Below are 19012 nucleotides of genomic sequence, written 5' to 3'. Positions count from 1 at the left end.
CATTAAAAGGACTCAAGAAATTCAAAAAAACCATTACATTAATGGTTGTGGCTTATTACAGTGAAATGATACAGACTAAAATCAGCAGAATTGATTTAGGGCAGAGTCCAGGAGAGACTAGATGTGGGCTTCCAGTTGTACTCTCTCTGTGGAGTTTTATAGATAGCACTTACTTCTTCCAGCCATGATGTGAGATAACACCCATGAAGTACTGCTAATCAGGGAAGCTCATTCAGCGTTGTTGTCCAGAGTTTCTATTAGGGACCAGTTATGTCTGCATGGAAGGCCCATGTGGCTGGCCTTAGTTATTCAGTCCCCAGCCTCTCCATCCAAAATTAATATAATGTGGCCCAGAGCCCCCCACCACAACTCACATTATTAGCATAAACTATCTGATGTAGCCCAAGGCCCCAAGTAGACAAAGAAACTCTGAACAGGCAGAATATTTCAGGGTCTTAGAGGTTATCTCCCAGGAGTTGGACAAGGTCCAAATCTTTCTTTGGAGGTACAGGGTTTGGACAGCCTAGGCCATCTGTGTTAATACTGTACTGCACAATGAGATTACCTATTTTCCCATACTCATCAATACTGTTAATCACCCATTCTGGTTTTCAACAATCTGATATTGTTTACTTGGTATGTGTTGTTTTCATGTATTCTTTATGGATGAAACTGAACGTTTTATCTACTGACTGTACATAAGCTACCTGATAAAATCCTTTGCCCATTTTGCTACTGATTGGACATTTTTTCTTCTTGATCTGTAAGTGCATTCTGTCTATGCAAGAGATTTGATTACTGTGTCTTTTATGTTGCATGCTATTTTTCTCAGTTTTTCATTTGCCTTTTGTCTTTGTCATGCATAAATTTGTAATTTTTATGTAGTTACTTTGTCTATCATTTTTAAATGATTTCTGGGGTTTTGAAATTTTCACACTTCTTTCTTAGTAGTGTCCAAGTGTATTTTTTGTGATTAAATTTTTGATCCATCAGGAATCCATTTTGATGTAAGAAGTAAACTTCCAATCCAGTCCTATTATTAAATGCCTGCTGAGTTGTTCCAACAAAATTTATTAAATGAATTATTTTTTTCTACCCACTTACAATGCCACATTTATGATATACTAAACTCTTAGGTCCAATTTTGAATTCTGTTCCATTAATCTGTCTTTTGATATGCCAGCATGAAACTCTATTACTATAGCTTTTAAACTATAATTCTGTTATGTGGTAAACTTAGTTCCTTACTGTTTTACTTTGTTCAAGATTTTTCTGGCTACTTTTGCCTTATTATGTCTCTATATGGAATCTAAAATAAGCTTTCCTAGTTGTCCTAAAATAAATAAACTGGTAACTTTATTGTGATCACATTAAATTTATAGATTAACTTAAGGAAGAGTAACATACTTTTAAAATTGCACCTTCCTGTCCAACAGTAAGATTTGTCTCACCATTTATCCTAGCTTTCCTTGATCTCCCTTATTATAGTTTTAATTTTTTTCTGCACCATTTCTAAGTTTATTGTTAGGTATTTTGTTAAAACTAAATATTTTTGTTGTGAGAATAGCAATTTCAAATAGAATATTTATTATATTTTCTAACTTGTTTACATACAGGAAAGCTATTTTTGTGTGTATTAATTTTGAAATTTTCCATACTTTGTTTCTAATATTTAAATTACTATATATGTTCCAATTATAAAGTTATATTATCCTGTATTAATGTAATTATATCTACTAATTTGCAGTTTTTAAACCTTATATTTCTTTTTTGTACTAAATGCATTTACTGGTACTGTCAAAAAATATTTAATAATGTTGCCTTTGTCTTATTCTTCATTTTAATGGGACTAGTTTTACTGTTTTCTCATTAAGCAAATTATTGGCTTCTGGTTTAAAATAAATTTTTTTATTCTGCTAAGGAGTTACCAATTTATTCTTATATTATTAAGAAAACTTTACCAGAAATTATTACTAAACTTTATTAAATGCCTTTTTAACATCTATGGGGTAGAGGGATTATGATATTCTTCTCATTTGACCTATTATTTTGGTGAGTGATATTAGTTTCTTTAATATTGAACAGTTGTATAGTATTTAAATAAAGTGCAGTTGGTCATTGTGAATAATTTTTAGTGGGTTGCTGAATCCTGTTTTCTCATTTTATGCAGAATTTTTGCTTTAATATTCAGAAATAAGATAGATCTTTAAAAATTTTCTAGCTTATGTGCATTTTTCAGGTTTTGGTATAAACGTTATTTAGAATTCTTTGCTTTAGAACAGTTTCAATAATGTTTTAATTAATGTTCTTTTTAATTTTGAGAGAAGTCTTCTAAAACTGTGCATATTTTGTTACTGTTTTAGAGAGACAGAGTATATTGTTACCATAAAACTTCTCAGTTTCTTCTTTGTTAGGTCTGTAAGTTTCCTACATATTCCAGGGACAGTTATGGTTATTTATTTTCCTAGAAAAATGCTTTTCATGCAGGATTTTAAAATTCATTTCTAAATTTAAGCAAAGTATTCTCCTATAATTGCTATAATTTCCTTTAAAGATAGGAGATTTTTTTCCCTTTGTCCTAATATTTTACATTGTGTTTTTGCATTCTTATTTTTCTCCCCTGAGTATGTTGGTAGGCTTTATCTTGTTAATTTTTTCAAAGAATCAGTGCTTGAATTTATTTCTTAGTTCTAGTTTTGTGCTGTATTCTAATAATTTATTAGTTAATGATTTTTCATAAATCTGATTTATTTAGATTTATTTTGTCCTTTATTTAACCTCTTGCTCTGTATTAACTTCTTACTTCCCAGTATTTTATTAAGAATGTTTTCAAATATGCAGAGAAGTTGAAAGGATTATACAGGAACCTATATGGCCATCAACTAGATTCTTACAATCAATAATTTACTATATTGCTTTATCACATATGTAGCCATCTATCCATCCCTCTCTTTATCCATCAAGTCCTTTTAATTTTTTTATTCATTTATAAGTAAGTTGTAGATATTCTTACATTTCACCTCCAAATACTTTAGCATGTATATTGTTACCTGGAATTCCTTTTTAGTTTTGAGGTACATTTTACAAAAGACAAAATTCATGAATCTAATTGTATCAATGAATTTTAACAAATTTAACAAATGCATACATTTGTGTAATCTAAACCCATACCACAGTATAGAACATTACTGTTATAATTACTTTTTAAAAAATTAGGTGTAAATCTAACAAAACATGTACAAGACTTGCATTCTTAAAACTATGCGATGTTGATGAAATAAATAAAAGAAGATCTAAATAAATCAAGAAATATACCATGTTCATGATTAGGACTAAGCTCAATGTAGTAAAGATGTCAGCTCTCCCCAGTTGACATACAGGTTTCAAGAAATTTCTATCAGGATTTCTTTTTGTAGATGTAGACAAAATTATTCTAAAATTTATATGGAAAGGCTAAAGAACTAAAATAACTTTTTTAAAAAAGCAATTTTGAAAATGAAGCATAAAATGGGATAAAGTAGCCTCTTACCTCAAACTTTTATATAGCCACAGTAGTCAAAGCTGTGTGGTATTAGATCAGTAGAAGAGAATAGAGAACTCAAGTAGAACCACACAAATATTCCCAAGTGGTTTTTGACCAAAGTGAAAAAGCAATTTAATGGAGGAAAGTTTGCATTTTCAACAAATATTGCTGGAGAAATTGGATATCCATAGGAAGAAAAGAAAGAGACAAGGGAAAACTTCAACCTAAGTCTAACACCTTACACAAAATGCATTCAAAATGAATCATAGATTTAAATGTAAAACATACAATTATAAATCTTTTTTAAAATAGAAGAAAATCTTTATGATCTAGAGCTAGGCAAAGAGTTCTTAGAATTGACACCAAAAACATGATTAATAAAAAAATTGATAAATTGGACTTCAGAATTAAAAGCTCTTGTTTTGCAAAAGACCCTGTTAAGCAGATGAAAATACAGTGAAGAGGAGGAAAAACAAAGAGCAACATGCTTATGCCAGTTGATTCTATTTCTTTTTATTTTAATTTTTTTTTAAAAAAGCTTTCCCAGAAATTCTACCAGAAGTCATCTTTTTACCCCTCATTGACTAGAATTATATTGCGTCGCTACTCCTGGCCATAGGCAAGCCTGAAAACTTAAGGTTATTTAATGGAGGTACATTGCTGCCCTGATAAATTCAGGTTTTGGTAAGTCAGGAAGATTTGGTAAGTCAGGAAGAAAGTTAGAATGAAAATTTGGAGGACAACCAGCAATGTGTAAAAAAACTAGCAGTGGAAATTTGGAGGACAACTAGCTGAGTGCAGGGCCTTATACTGCTAAATATTCTTTTGTTCATATAACAGTGGACCAACTTGAACAACTACTTGAATCTGCATATGGAAATGGCTTATCCTGGCAATTACTTAACAAAGTCACCTATTCTGCCTTATGGAAAATAGTCATCTTATATATCTGCCACATAAGACAAAATAAAGTGGCTCCTCAGCACAACTTTGGAAATGCTGTGAAATCTTTTGGAGGAATACTTAGATTTGGATACCCTTGAAAAGAAGAAGTTATGTGAAATTTTGTGGCATGTGATTTAAATGCAGAACTAACTGTCTGCTGTAGTTGCAAACACTTGTAAAGGCTTGAATATTATCAACTTGTGATGACGTATGTAACTGTCCTGAGAATCCTGTGCTAGAAAACTAAGAGGATGTAATTATCAAATTAGATGAGAACCAGATACAGACTAAAAAGGGATTAAATAACTAAGATGAAATGGACACATGACTGGCAAGGCACGAAGTACTGAAACTGACTCGAGGAAATAGAACATCTAAATAGACATATAACAAGTAAAGGGATTTAACTAATAATAGAAAAACTACTACAGAGAGTAGCTTAAATCCAAATAGCTTCATTGCTGAATTCTACCAAACATTTAATGTTTAGAACATTGTACCAAACAATTCCTAATACTTCAAAAGCTCTTCCAATAATAGAAGAGGAAGAAATGCTTCCCCATCCATCCCTATGAGGCCAGTATTACTCTGATAATAAAACCACACAAAGACATCACAAGAAAACTACAAACTAATGTATATTATGCATATAGACATAAAATTCATCAGCAAAATACTAGCAAACTAAATCCAGCAACAAATAAAAAGAATATATATCATGAACAAGTCGAATCTATCCAGATACGTTGTTTGTTCCCTATACCCAAAAATCAATTAATGTGATAGAGAATATCAGTAGAATTAAAAAGAAACACAAGATTATTTCAATAAACATAGAAAAGGCATTTTTTAAAAATCCTGCACCCTTTCATGACAAAAACACTCACCAAATTAGGACGAGAAAGGGATGTCCTCAATAAAAGACATCTATGGAAATACTACAGCTAATATCTACTTAATGGTGAACAGACTAGATGCTTTCCCCATAAGGTCAAGAACAAGACAAAGATATCCACTTTTCTACTTCTATATGACATTGTAATGGAGGTTCTAGCCAGGGTAATTAGACAAGAAAAAGAAGTTTAAAAAATCTACATTGGAAAGAAGGAAGTAAAACTATATTTGCCAATAAAATAATTTTGTACATAGAAAATCCTAAGCAATCCACTGAAAAAAACTTTTAGAACTAATATGTGAGTTCAGCAAGGTTGCAGAATATAAGATTAATATATAAAAATCAATTGTATTTCTATGCACTTATAATAAACAACCCTAAAATGAACTTACAAAAACTGTTCAATTTGCAAAAGAATAAAATATGAATACATTTAGGTAAAGAGTACAAGGCATACTCTGACAACTACAAAACATTACTGAAAGAAAATAAAGATCTAAGTAAATAGACATCCCATGTTTATGGATCAAAAGACTTACTATTATTATGATGACAGTCCTCCCCAAATGAATCTACAGATTCAATGCAGTTTTCATTAGAATACCAGTGGGTTGCTTTGTAGAAATTGACAGGCTGATACTAAAATTTATATAGAAACTCAGGGAACCCAGAATGGCCAAAAAAAGAAAAAAAAAAACTTAAGAACAAATTTGAGAGCTCACACTTTCTTATTTCAAAACTTAACTACAAACAGTAATTTAGTGTGGTACTGTCATGAGGATAGATATATAGACCAGTGAATACCAGTGAATAAAATTGGAAGTCCAGAAATAAGCCCATGTGTCTGTGGTGAACTGATTTTTGACAAGGATGGCAAGACTATTCAATAGGAAGAGCATTGTCTTTTCAACAAATGGCCCCAAGACAACTGGATAGATAACCACATGCAAAATAAAGAAGTTTGTCCCTTACCTCACACCATATACAAAAATTGATTCAAAATGGATCAACATCTAACTAACAGCCCAAACTATAAAACCCTTACAAGGAAACATAGAGGCAAATCTTCATGACTTTGGATTTGGCAATGGATTATTAAGTATAATGCCAGAAGCACAAGCAACAACTGGAAAAAAAATAGATGAATTGAACTTTATCAAAATTGAAAGTTCTGTGTTTCAACAGAAACTGTCAAGAAAATGAGAATTAAACCCATAGAACAAGATAAAACATTTGAAAATTATTTATCTGACAAAGGACTTCTATCTAAACTATATAAAGAACTCTTACAACACAATAATAAAAAGACAACTAAATTTTAAAGTGTACAAAGGATCTAAATAAACATTTCTCCAAAGTAAATGAACAAATGGCCAGTAAACACATGAAAATATGTTCAACAGCTTTAGTGATAGGGAAATGCAAATTAATACCACAATAAGATACCTCTTTACACCCACTAGGATGACTTGAATCAAAAAGTCAGATAAGTGCTGACAAGCATGTGGAGAGACTGGAACCCTTATACACTGCTGTTGGGAATGTAAAATTGTGCAGCTACTTTGGAAGCAGTTTGGTGTTTTCTTCAGAAAGTTAAACATTGAGTTACTATTTGGCCCAGCAGTTCCACTTGTAGATATGTACCCAAGAGAAATGAAAACATATATCCAAACAAAACTTAAATACAAACGTTAATGGCAGCATTATTCTTAGTAGCCACATGGTGGAAACAACCCAAGTGTCCATCAATGGATGAATGGAAAAACGAAATATGGTATTTCCACACAACATAATATTAATTGGCCATAAAAAGGAATGAGGTACTAATACATGCTACAACATGGATGAACTTTGAAACCATTATACTGAGTGATAAAAGCCAGACACAGAAGAACAAATAATGTGATTCCAATTATGTGAAATGTCCAGAACAGGCAACTATATAGACAGAAAATAGCACATATGCCTATATCTCGCTCAAGGTTAGTGTGGTAGTGTTGGGGATTTTTGTATTGTTTTTTCTGTTCCCTTTCCCCAGATGCAATGGTTTTCTACTAATGTCTTATTATAGATTAAGTATTTTATTCCATAAAGGGAGATGCATAGATGGGTCTGGGTGGAGTTTGGCAGAGGCTGCTGTTCCCCTCCCCAATGCAGCACCACAAGAATAACTTTCGCAGGATTCTCTTTTTCCTTGTGAGCACCTGGTGGGATTCCCAGAGGAAAAGTCTGAAAGTGGGTGCTAACCCCCTACATCTTATATCTACAGCCGCAAGGGACTTCACACTCACATTTGGCTTTTTAAAATTTATTTTAAAGGCTTTAGCTGTGCCTTCTTACCAGATTATATGAAGTTCAGCAGCATCTGCCTTCAGTGGGCAACTACTGAGGTCCAGTTTCACCTTGCAAATTTCTGTCTTTTTACAGACTTTGGAGCATTTGGTTGCCCTGCAACCTCTTCTATGGTGGGTTGGCAAAAAGTCATTATTTGCAATTTGTCTAGTATATTTTTTGTTGTAAGGGTAGGGATGATTTTTTTTTTTTTTTTAAGATGGAGTCTCACGCTGTCACCAGGCTGGAGTGCAGTGGTGCAATCTCGGCTCACTGCAACCTCCACCTTCCAGATTCAAGCCATTCTCCTGCTGCAGCCTCCTGAGTAGCTGGGACTACAGGCGCACGCCACCACACCCAGCTAATTTTTGTATTTTTAGTAGAGACGGGGTTTCACTAGTGTTGGTCAGGATGGTCTCCATCTCTTGACCTCATGATCCGCCTGCCTCAGCTTCCCAAAGTGCTGTTTTTTGTTTTGTTTTGTTTTGTTTTAACAGTATGTATCTCTTAGCTAACATTGGAAATCTGACCTGTAATTTTCAAAAGTGTCAAAGTCATGACATATAAGGAAAGACTGAAAAGCTGTTCTATATCAAAGAAAACTAAAATATACATTAAAGTTAAATGCAATGTGTGATTCTAAAGTGGATACTTTTGCTATAGAGGACATTATACAACTGTCAAAACTTTAAGGATTAAATATTAGAAGTAAATCAGTATTAATGTCCTGATCTTGATGGTTGTATTATGGTTATTTATATAGGAGGATTTCCTTCATTGGAGGAAATATGTTTGGAGAGGATGGGGTATTATGTTGGCAAGTACTTCAGGGAGAAAAAGGTTTTTTTTCCTGTTATTGCAACTTTACTGTATGTGTGCAACTGTTTCAAATAAAAAGTTTAAAAATCACATGCCTAGGAATAAATCTGATAGACAAGATTTCTATGAAGAAGCAATAAAGCATTATTGAGAGAGATTTTAAAAGCCCTAAATAAGTAGAAGGATATAGAATGTTCATAGATTGGGAGACTCATTATTCTAAAGATGTCAGTTATCTCCAAACTGATCTACATATTCCATGCAATACCAATCAAAATCCCAATTGTGATTTTTTTATAGAAATTGACAAGATACTTTAAAAATGCATATGGAAATGCCAACGACCTCTTAAAGGACAAAAATTGTAAGGTTTACTTTACTAGCTCATAAACCTTAATAAAGTTACAGTAATGTATGGCATTGCTGAAAGGAAACAGGAATGGATTAGAATAGAGAGCTTAGGAACAGACTCGTGTATATATGGTCATTATGACAAAGATGGAACTGCAAGAGAAAGTTAAAGATGGTCTTTTCAGTAAATAATACTGGAATAATTGGATTTCCATATGGAAAAAGTGAAATCTCACCCCAACCTTATACACAAAAGTCCATTTCAAATGGGTTATGGATATAAAAATGAAAGGTAAAACAATAAGATTTCTAGAAAATAATACAAGAAAATATCTTCATAATGTTAAAATCTGGAAAGACTTAAATAGAACATAAAATACCCTAACCAGGGGGCCGGGCGCGGTGGCTCACGCCTGTAATCCCAGCACTTGGGAGGCTGAGGGAGGCAGATCACGAGGTCAGGAGATGGAGACCATCCTGGCTAACATGATGAAACCCCGTCTCTACTAAAAATACAAAAGAAATTAGTTGGGCGCGGTGGCGAGCACCTGTAGTCCCAGCTACTCAGGAGGCTGAGGCAGAAGAACGGCGTGAACCCGGGAGGCGGAGCTTGCAGTGAGCCGAGATGGCGCCACTGCACTCCAGCCTGGGCAACAGAGCGAGACTCCATCTCCAAAAAAAAAAAAAAAAAAAAAAATCCCTAACCATAAAGAAAAAGATGGATAAATTTGACTACAGTAAAATTAAAAACTTCAGTGCATCAAAAAATAAACCAAAGTAAACAATAGATTAGGAGAATATGTTAATATTTGCAATACATAACTGACAAATAGATCATTTCTGGAATATACAAAGCATTTCTGAAAGTAATAAGAAAAGACAAACAACCCAGTAGGAAACTGGGCAGGAGACTTCAATGGGCACTTTATAAAAAATGATATTCACATGGCCAATAAACATATGAGATAATATTAACCTTATCATGAAGTCTTATCTTATTGTGATTTTAATTTGCAATTCTCTGATTGTTAATGAGGCTGAGTACTGTTTCACAGACACCTTGCAAGGTTAAATTTAACTTATACTAAGCAATGGTGAGCATATGGAGCAAATGGAACCTTCGTGACCTGCTGGTGGGTGTGTAAATTAGTATAATCATTTTGGATGATAGTGTGGCATTATTTACTGAAATTGATACATGCCCTGCAACCTAGAATTTTTACTCCTAAAAGTGATGTGAGCACAGATGCTCTAAGCAATATGTACAAAGCTGTTCATAGCACCATTGTTCTTAATAGCCCCAAACTGAAACAGCCCAAATGTCCATTATAAATAGAAATGGATAAATTGTAACATTTTTAAAAATATTATATATCAATGAAATAAGCAAATTACAGCAATATGCCACCACGTGGATTGATTTCACAATATACATGAAAAACAGCACAGAAGAATACCACATACTATGTGATTTTAATTTATATAAAGTTCAAATATAGGCAAAGCAAAGCAATGGTTTTATTTACACTTCTCTAGATAAAAACTATATTATACACATGCATATATATAGGAATGCTTAGGTGGTAAATTTATAAAGGAGAGTAAAGAAACAATTGCATTATATTAAGGCTAATGGCTCCTTTTCAAAGGGAGGGAGAGGCTGGTGATGGGAAAGGGGCATGAGTGGAGTATGTAAGGTGCTTGCAATGTAATATTTCGTGGCTTATGTGGTATTTGCTTTGTGATAAATCAGTAAGCTGTAGTTCTTTGTTTTTGCACTTTTCATAAGCATAGTACCTAATAAACATTTAAACATTTGCTTTGTTTCTGGCCATGTGAAATATGGATAGAAGTTTGTTTTGGTAGATTTTTTTAGTGGGCACAAACAATTGACAAAAAGATGAACACATCAGTGGAACAGAGTAAAAACGTCCAGAAATAGACCAACATGCTTATGACCAAATGACTTTTGACAAAGGCACTAAAGAAACTCAATGAGGGTAAGGAAAGTCTTTTCAATAATTGGTGTTGTAATAACTTAGTATACATGTAGAAAAAAAAAAATCCTTGACTTCTACCTCACTAGTACACAAAAATTAATTCAAGACAGATCATAGATCTAAACATATAAAGCTATATATAACCTAACATTATAAAGCTCCTATAAGAAAACATAGAACAATATCTTTGTATTTATAGATAAGGCACCAATTCCTTAGGAGATAGAAAGAAAAAAGAAACAATGAAAAATTAATAAAGTTGACATCATCAAAATTTAAAATTTCTCATTAACAGACAGTTAAAAATGAAAAGGCAAGCCACAGTCTATAAAAATAAATATTCCCAACACATATATGACAAAAGACTTGTATGCAGAATATATGAAGAATTCCTACAAACCAACAATGAAAACCTAATTTTAAAATGGACAAAAGATTTGAACAGACATTTCTCAAAGACTTATAATAATCAATAAACATATGAAAAAAAATTTTCCACATGGGAAATAAAAATTTGAACCACAATGAGATACTACTTTACATCTACCAGGATGGCAAAAAATTTAAAAGACTGACAACCAAATATTAGAATGTAGAGCAACTGGAACTCTAATACATTGTTGGTGGGAATGTAAAATTGTATAATCACTTTGTAAAAAGATTTGACAGTTTTGTTTCTTAATAAAGGAAAATATACATGTATTCCCTGACCAGCAGTTTATCTCTTAGGTAAATAAAGATGTAACTGTTATGTCCACTAATGGTCAAATTGTGACAATCCATATTAGAGAACACTATACAGATGTTAAAAAATGATAAAGATCTATGTCTATTAAACATCTCTAAGATGTTTAGTGAAGTGGGGTGGGGAAAACAAATTGGTGATCAGTATATATAGAATGATGCCATATACATGAAGAAGACATTGTGGTTAACTAATTGTGGTTGATTTCGTCGCAGTTGATTAAGTCAGTTAGTACAAGACACTCTTCCACTGACAGCCATGTTGTTTTACATTTTACAATCATACGCCTTAGGATGAGGATGACAAAGTGGAGAGACATAAAGACACTGAGCTCTGGATGACCACCAGTCACTGATTATACCATCCCTTGAGTCCCCTCTACTTCTGGGTTTCTAAATATGTGAAATAATATTTTTTCTTAGCATATGCCAAAAGCATCTGAACTGGATGGTTGAAAGCGAGAAAGCCTAAAAAGATAAAAATCAAAATGTTGGCCAGGTGCGGTGGCTCACGTCTGTAATCCTAGCACTTTGGGAGGCGGAGGCGGGCAGATTGCCTGAGCTCAGGAGTTCGAGACCAGCCTCGGCAACACGGTGAAACTCCATCTCTACTAAAATACAAAAAAATTAGCAGGGCGTGGTGGCGTGCACCTATAGTCCCAGCTACTTAGGAGGCTGAGGCAGGAGAATTGCTTGAACCCAGGAAGTGGAGGTTGCAGTGAGCTGAGATCATGCCACTGCACTCCAGCCTGGGCAACAGAGCGAGACTCTGTCTCTTAAAAAAAAAAAGAAAAAGAAAAAAGTTGATATTTATCTCTGCATAATGAGATTGTGGATTTTTTTTCTTTTAACTTTTATACAATAAACAAGACTGATAAAAATAATTACTTATAAAAAGCATTCCAAATTAAACACCTTTAATTCAGAACCTCTATTATTTCTGGGATTTCCTATGACTCCTGGATATCCCTTTTATAAGATCATTTGCATATACCATATCTCGGTGATCAAAAAGTGGGACCAACCAAAGATAAATCTGAGAACAGATTACAAGAAGTCTCACAGTAGCCAAGTGAAAAAAGAGATATACAAAATGGAATATCCTTACCACCTACTTAGGCTTTTAAATCTGCTGTACTGGTGGTTAGGACCTGAAGGAGTCTTCTTTTGCATATAAGTTTATTTTTTTTCTTTTTCCTTGGAAGAAAATGAAGCATATGGTGTAGGGCTGAAGGCATGGTGTTGTCTCAGCCAGTCCTAAGGCCTATGGAAAAAGGAGCTGAAGGACAAAGCAGAAACCTTCACAAAGTGATCCATGAGACATAATGGCACAAACAGCACTGATTTAGTGCTCATATGACATGGTAACTGCTAAGTGCAGTCTCCATTCTTCTGGGAACATGACTTTGACTAAAGGAGGACTCAAAAGAATGCAGTGTTGTTTTCGCAGCTCAAGAGTCTGCAGCTTTGAGAGAACTGGGAAACACGTATTTGTTATGCACAGACATCTGAGTTCTCTTGGGACAGTGACAGCCACCACTTTCAAGTAGTTTTTTGAACAGCAGACATCAACAAGGATAGTAGGAAATTGTGATAACGGAAAGATGAATATATAATTTTCTAGTCTACTTGACAAAAAGATAGCTGCGAAATCTGTCACTGAATAACAAGTCAAGAAGAAGTGCCTATATCAGGAATCCATGTTGATGTTTAAGTCCATTACCGATGAAATTGCTTAATATAGAATACTCAGAAAATCTTGAAATGCTTCATTTCAAGTGAAAATCTTCTACTTAAACAACCCTAGCTCTAGAGTAGCTTTTTTGCAATGACGATATTGCCAGACATAAAACATTTATGCAGTAGACGTATATCACATTATTTACATTTAAGGAATATGTGGATAAGAACTTTGCATTGTTCAACTATCCATTCATTCATCTCTCCATATGTCCATTGATCTCTGTCCATTTAATCTATAGACATTTAACTGAATGCTCACCCTGTTTCGAATACAATGTAAAGAACAATTTTAGTGGAACAGTGGATATGGGTATCAGAAGTGGGTTACATCTGATTCTCAAAACACAGCTCTCAGTACGAGTATTCTAATAAACTGCAAACTTGACCCTTATATACAAGTTCTTTCTCCAGTTATAATGATAGGGTTTCATGGTTCTCTACAATAAGGACTAGTTATTAATAAATAAAGAAGAGCGTAAGCAGAAATTAACAAAATCTCTGTTTTCTTAACTGAGAAGTCTGGATGTCTTGCAACTTTTGAAAATCAGCATACACAGGCCGGGTGTGGTGGCTCACGCCTGTAATCCCAGCACTTTGGGAGGCCGAGGCAGGCGGATCACGAGGTCAGGAGATCGAGACCATCCTGGCTAACCTGGTGAAACCTCGTCTCTACTAAAAATACAAAAAAAAAAAAAAAAAAAAAAATTAGCCAGGCTTGGTGGCAGGCATCTGTAGTCCTAGCTACTCGGGAGGCTGAGGCAGGAGAATGGCGTGAACCCCGGGGGCGGAGCTTGCAGTGAGCCGAGATTCATGCTGCTGCACTCCAGCCTGGGTGACAGAGTGAGACTCCGTCTCAAAAAAAAAAAAAAAAAAAAAGAAAATCAGCATACACAAAGGCAAATAGCTGAAATTCCTAATGTTTCAGAATGGGAGTTATTTTATTAGTTCATTAATTTTGACTTAAATTGGTTAAGGCTTTCAACTAATGAGAAGATTTTAAATAAAACATTTAAAATTTTAATCATAGGCTTATCTTTATTACCAATTTATTTGGTTGTGTGTGATTCATTTAACACTACAATACAGTGATACACATTTGCATCAATATGGTAGACTGTGTTTTTTCTGTAGCTAGATTTGACCCCTATTGATTATGTCAAATACACTTCTGTTGTTAAAGGAGATGTACACATAATCTCTAAAATATTTGTGCAGTAATACTTGTTTGTCACCAAATTCTTGGTCCATTAAAAAAATACAAATAACCAGGGTAGTTAGGCTGTGAAGTCATTTTTCCCCCATCAAATAGGTCATGGTCAGAAAGACCTGAGAGTAGTGCAGATGACATTTAAGAAATTTGATCCTAAAAAGAAGGAAAGCTGGTAGCTAAAAGAGAAGTGGCAGGGGTAGGGGGGCGTCTAATATCTTTACTGGCCGGGCGCGGTGGCTCACACCTGTAATCCCAGCACTTTGGGAGGCCAAGGCGGGTGGATCACGAGGTCAGGATATCAAGACCATCCTGGCTAACATGGTGAAACTGCCTCTCTACTAAAAATACAAAAAAATAAAAAATTAGCCGGGCGTGGTGGCGGGCACCTGTAGTCCCAGCCACTCGAGAGGCTGAGGCAGAATGGCCTGAACCCGGGAGGCGGAGCTTGCAGTGAGCCGAGATCGGGCCACTGCACTCCAACCTGGGCGACTGAAGAAGACTCCATCTCCAATAAATAAATAAATAAAATAAAATAAAATCTTTGCTTTTGGGAGTTAAATCTTATAAACATGTTCAGGTTTATCTTGATAGCCATTATCAAGCAAAGAGGCTGAAGGGAAAAGAAGAATAAAAGGTAGAGTAAGATTCTCAGAGGTGGGATAGAATGGTATCAAGGGCTCAGGAGAAAGAGAACTGTGTTATAAAATAGGTATAAAATCAGTAATGAGCAAAAAGCAATCATGAAACTACTCAATAATATAATAATTCAGAAAAAGGTATGAATGAAATGTCATAAGTTGTATCACAGTGTGACAATGTTCATTATTACTTCCAATGAACCCTTAGTGAAATCTTACCCCACACAAAACACTACATTTTAGCCTATATCTATCAATGAATTATTTGAAAATATGCAATAAAATTTTCCTGTTTTATTTTGAAGTCATTTTCAAATAACGTTTCACTTTTTTTTCCAGATTGGACTCCTTCTTGTCCTGAGCCAGTGTATATCCCAACGGGCTTAGAAACGGAACCCCTTTATCCAGACTCCAAGGAAGATACTGTGGTTTATCTAGCTGAAGATGGTGAGCACATAATGACACATGTTGCTGTAAAATATAATTTGGTACTTAGGTTAATCTCTGAGTTATATTTGTTTTGCTGTTTGTAGTGGAAATTTCAGATGACCAGTCCCTAAACATAAAGATGTTTGTTTACATATTGATCCAAGTGTGGATTTAGTGCCATTTATATCTTTGAAGGCGTATTGCAGTTTATGCAAAGTTACTTTAAAATTAAACATCATGTTTGCCATTAGAATGAAGAGTTATATTTAGAATGAATTTTGCTTCATATCAATTTTGAAAGATAAACGCAGTGAAGTGCTTTGCAACTATTATTCCTTCTAGTACAGCTCACATTCATGCATTCATTCAGATGTTTTTCTTTTAATTTCCTGACTCTGATGCATTTCTTGGCGTTACAATCTTTAAAAGTGAAACAATTACCCTACATTGCAAAAAAAATATCTAAGATTGTATCTCAGGAAAGTGTTAACACTCAAGATCCATATTTGTACTTTGAAAACTCTATTAATGCAAAATATTTTGTTTGCTTTCATGATACAGTATGCTAATAATCAAACATAGAAGTCTCAGAGTATGTTCTCAACTATCTGCTCCTGAAGCACCAGTATAAGGAAGTATAGACTCCTCATAATTTCACCAACACAGTTTAATATCTTAGAGTATTTTTGTATATTAAAGATAACTTCTAGGGAGCATATATATTTTATTTAAGGGGCTAGCAAGACAAAGAGAAATTCACAGAGACTATTTCCTGTACAGTAAGCAAATTCTAGAAATCATATACTCACAAACAACTCACAAAAATATACTCACAATATTTTTAAACAACTGGAGAGGAATACCTATGATTTTTCCAATTTGATTGTGAATATTTACATGGCAAACATGCCTCAGAACTGCCATACATAACTGAAATGAGATCTGATTTAGAAAACTAAAATAATTGAGATGAATCAGTCAGGGTCTTCTCAGGAATTAGATAGCATACTCAGAGTAATTTAAGAAAGTTTAATGAAATTTAACTTAATGAATTTTTAAAAGGGTAGACAGAGTTAATGGAGATTAACAAGGGATGGTGGGAAGCAACACAGGACTATCAACAGAGCAGAACCATGACTGCTAGGCCTGAAAGGGTGAGAAGACAGAATGGTCTCCAGACCTGTAGAATCCTTTAGGTATAGGAGAGGGTAGCCTCGAAACAAGTGTGGCTTTCAGTAAAGAAACAGACAACTGCCAATCTGTGGCACTGAAGGGAAAATGCTAGGGGGATAAATAACCCAATTTCAGTCTCCTCCCAACTTCCCATGTTCTACCAGTTGTCCACAGCCAAAGGGCAAGAGAACCTCTGAGGCAGTCAATACAGATCAACCTCTTTGGAAACGTATAATGTGCAGAAGAGTAGAGGATAGATCTGTAGGTAGAATCAGAGAATATCCATCACAATCAACCCCACTTAATCCTATTTTTATGCCATACTTGGGAGTTGTGAAGATCTGCCTGTCCATAAATTGAAAGGAAAGCTATAGAAACAAGGTTTGAGGATGAAAAAAGTCTTGACTTACTTGATTTTCATTGAACATGTGAAAGATTAATTGTAAATACTTACCTTTTTCCATTTTCACAAATGACAAAAAAGAAGAGTAGAAAAGACAAATTTCAGTAGGTAAGATGTAATTTAAATGTCAATGAAAATTAAATGTTCTTATAAAGTTAAAACCCTAGGACAGGATACTGAAGAATGTGGCATACTATGAGACATGATTTTTATTTTGGATAAATTGAGGTAAAATGTAAATAGAATGAAATGTATAGATCATAAGTACACAATTTGGTGAGTTTTGAAAAATATATCATCTGTGTAACCACACTCCTATCAAGATGTGGAACACTTCCATCACCCCAGAAAGTTCCCATCTCTCCCATTCTGGTCAGTCCCCAGCTCCAGCCCCAGGCAAACACTGGTCTGATTTCTGTCATCATAGATTAGTTTTGCCTGACTTTTAGCTTCATATAAATGCAGTCATACAGTAAGTACACTGCTAGGTCTGAATTCTTTGACTTGGAATTATGTTTTCAGATTTATACATGTTAGCAGATTCTTTTATATTGCCAAATGGTACCCCATCATATAACTATACCACAAATTGCCTTTTTATGATTGATATGTATTCAAGATATAAATGCTGTATCATATATATATATATATGATATAGTAAAATTTTCACTTTCATCTGTGGAAGTCCTTTTCACTTTCATAACAATATCTTTTGATGAGTAGAACTTTTAAACTATTATGAAGTCAATTACCAATTGTTTTTCTTTCAAATTTAGTGCGTTTTACATCCTTTCTATCTATAAACTTTGCTTTTCCCAAGATCACCTATTGTTTTTGAAGAAACTTTATTCTTTTCACTTTTTTTACCTTTGACTTTGATTCATCTAGAATCATTTATTGTGACTGGTTTCGGATAAGGGTCAAGGTTCATTTTTTCCCACCTTTTAACAAAATTGATTCATCACCAGCTATTGAAAAGACTATCCTATCACCTACTGAATTGCCCTGCCACCTTTGTTAAATGTCAGTTAACAATATATATGTAGGTCTATTTCTAGACACTTCATTCTGTTCCATTGGTATATTGATACTTATGCCAGTACCACCATATTGATATTGTAGCTTTATCCATGGCAATCTACCTTGATAGTCAATCTTTCTTTTATCACTATTTGTATAGTGCATATATATTTTTCCATCATTTTACTTTTAACCTATGTTTTATATTTAATTTGTTTTATTTTGGGAGATATACAGCATATCATTGGGATTTGCTTTTTTTTTTTTTTTTTTTAACTTCTGGAATACATGTTCAGAATATGCAGGTTTGTTACATAGGTATCTGTGTGCCATGGTGGTTTGCTGGACCTATCAACCAGTCACCTAGGTTTTAAGTTCCACATGCATTAGCTGTTTGTCTTGATGCTCTCCCTCCCCTCGCCCTGGCCCTGACAGGCCTCGGTATGTGTTGTTCCTCTCCCTGTGTCCATGTGTTCTCATTGTTCAGCTCCCATTTATGAATGAGAATATGTGGTGTTTGGTTTTCTGTTCCTGTGTTAGTTTGCTGAAGATGATGGCGTCTAGCTTCATCCATGTCCCTGCAAATGACATGATCTCATTCCTTTTTGTGGCTGCATAGTATTCCATGGTGTATTTGTACCACATTTTATTTATCTAGTCTATCACTGATGGACAGTTGGGTTGGTTCCATGTCTTTGCCATTGTGAATAGTGCTGCAATAAACATACATGTGCATGTATCTTCATAATAGAATGATTTCTATTCCTTTGGGTATATACCCAGTAATG

At 34.2% G+C, this 19012-nt stretch overlaps 2 protein-coding genes across 20 annotated transcripts in view; one reads left to right on the top strand and one right to left on the bottom strand.

Annotated features, from left to right (window-relative positions):
• CYREN (cell cycle regulator of NHEJ) overlaps nucleotides 1-19012 on the bottom strand; it is a 163179-nt gene that overhangs the window by 5809 nt on the left and 138358 nt on the right. The gene's annotated exons all lie outside the window — the stretch shown is intronic.
• AGBL3 (ATP/GTP binding protein like 3) overlaps nucleotides 1-19012 on the top strand; it is a 148624-nt gene that overhangs the window by 15594 nt on the left and 114018 nt on the right. For all 19 annotated transcript variants that reach the window (XM_021936293.2, XM_021936288.2, XM_021936286.2 and 16 more), the window contains one exon: nucleotides 15539-15646. In XM_021936293.2, coding sequence (XP_021791985.2) covers nucleotides 15539-15646 — 108 coding nt within the window. The remainder of the gene's footprint in view (nucleotides 1-15538; nucleotides 15647-19012) is intronic.

Source organism: Papio anubis, chromosome 4 (assembly GCF_008728515.1).
Source record: "Papio anubis isolate 15944 chromosome 4, Panubis1.0, whole genome shotgun sequence".
Taxonomy (NCBI): Eukaryota; Metazoa; Chordata; class Mammalia; order Primates; family Cercopithecidae; genus Papio; species Papio anubis.
The sequence above is the reverse complement of the archived record's forward strand: the minus strand, read 5'-3'. Positions and strand labels throughout refer to the sequence as shown.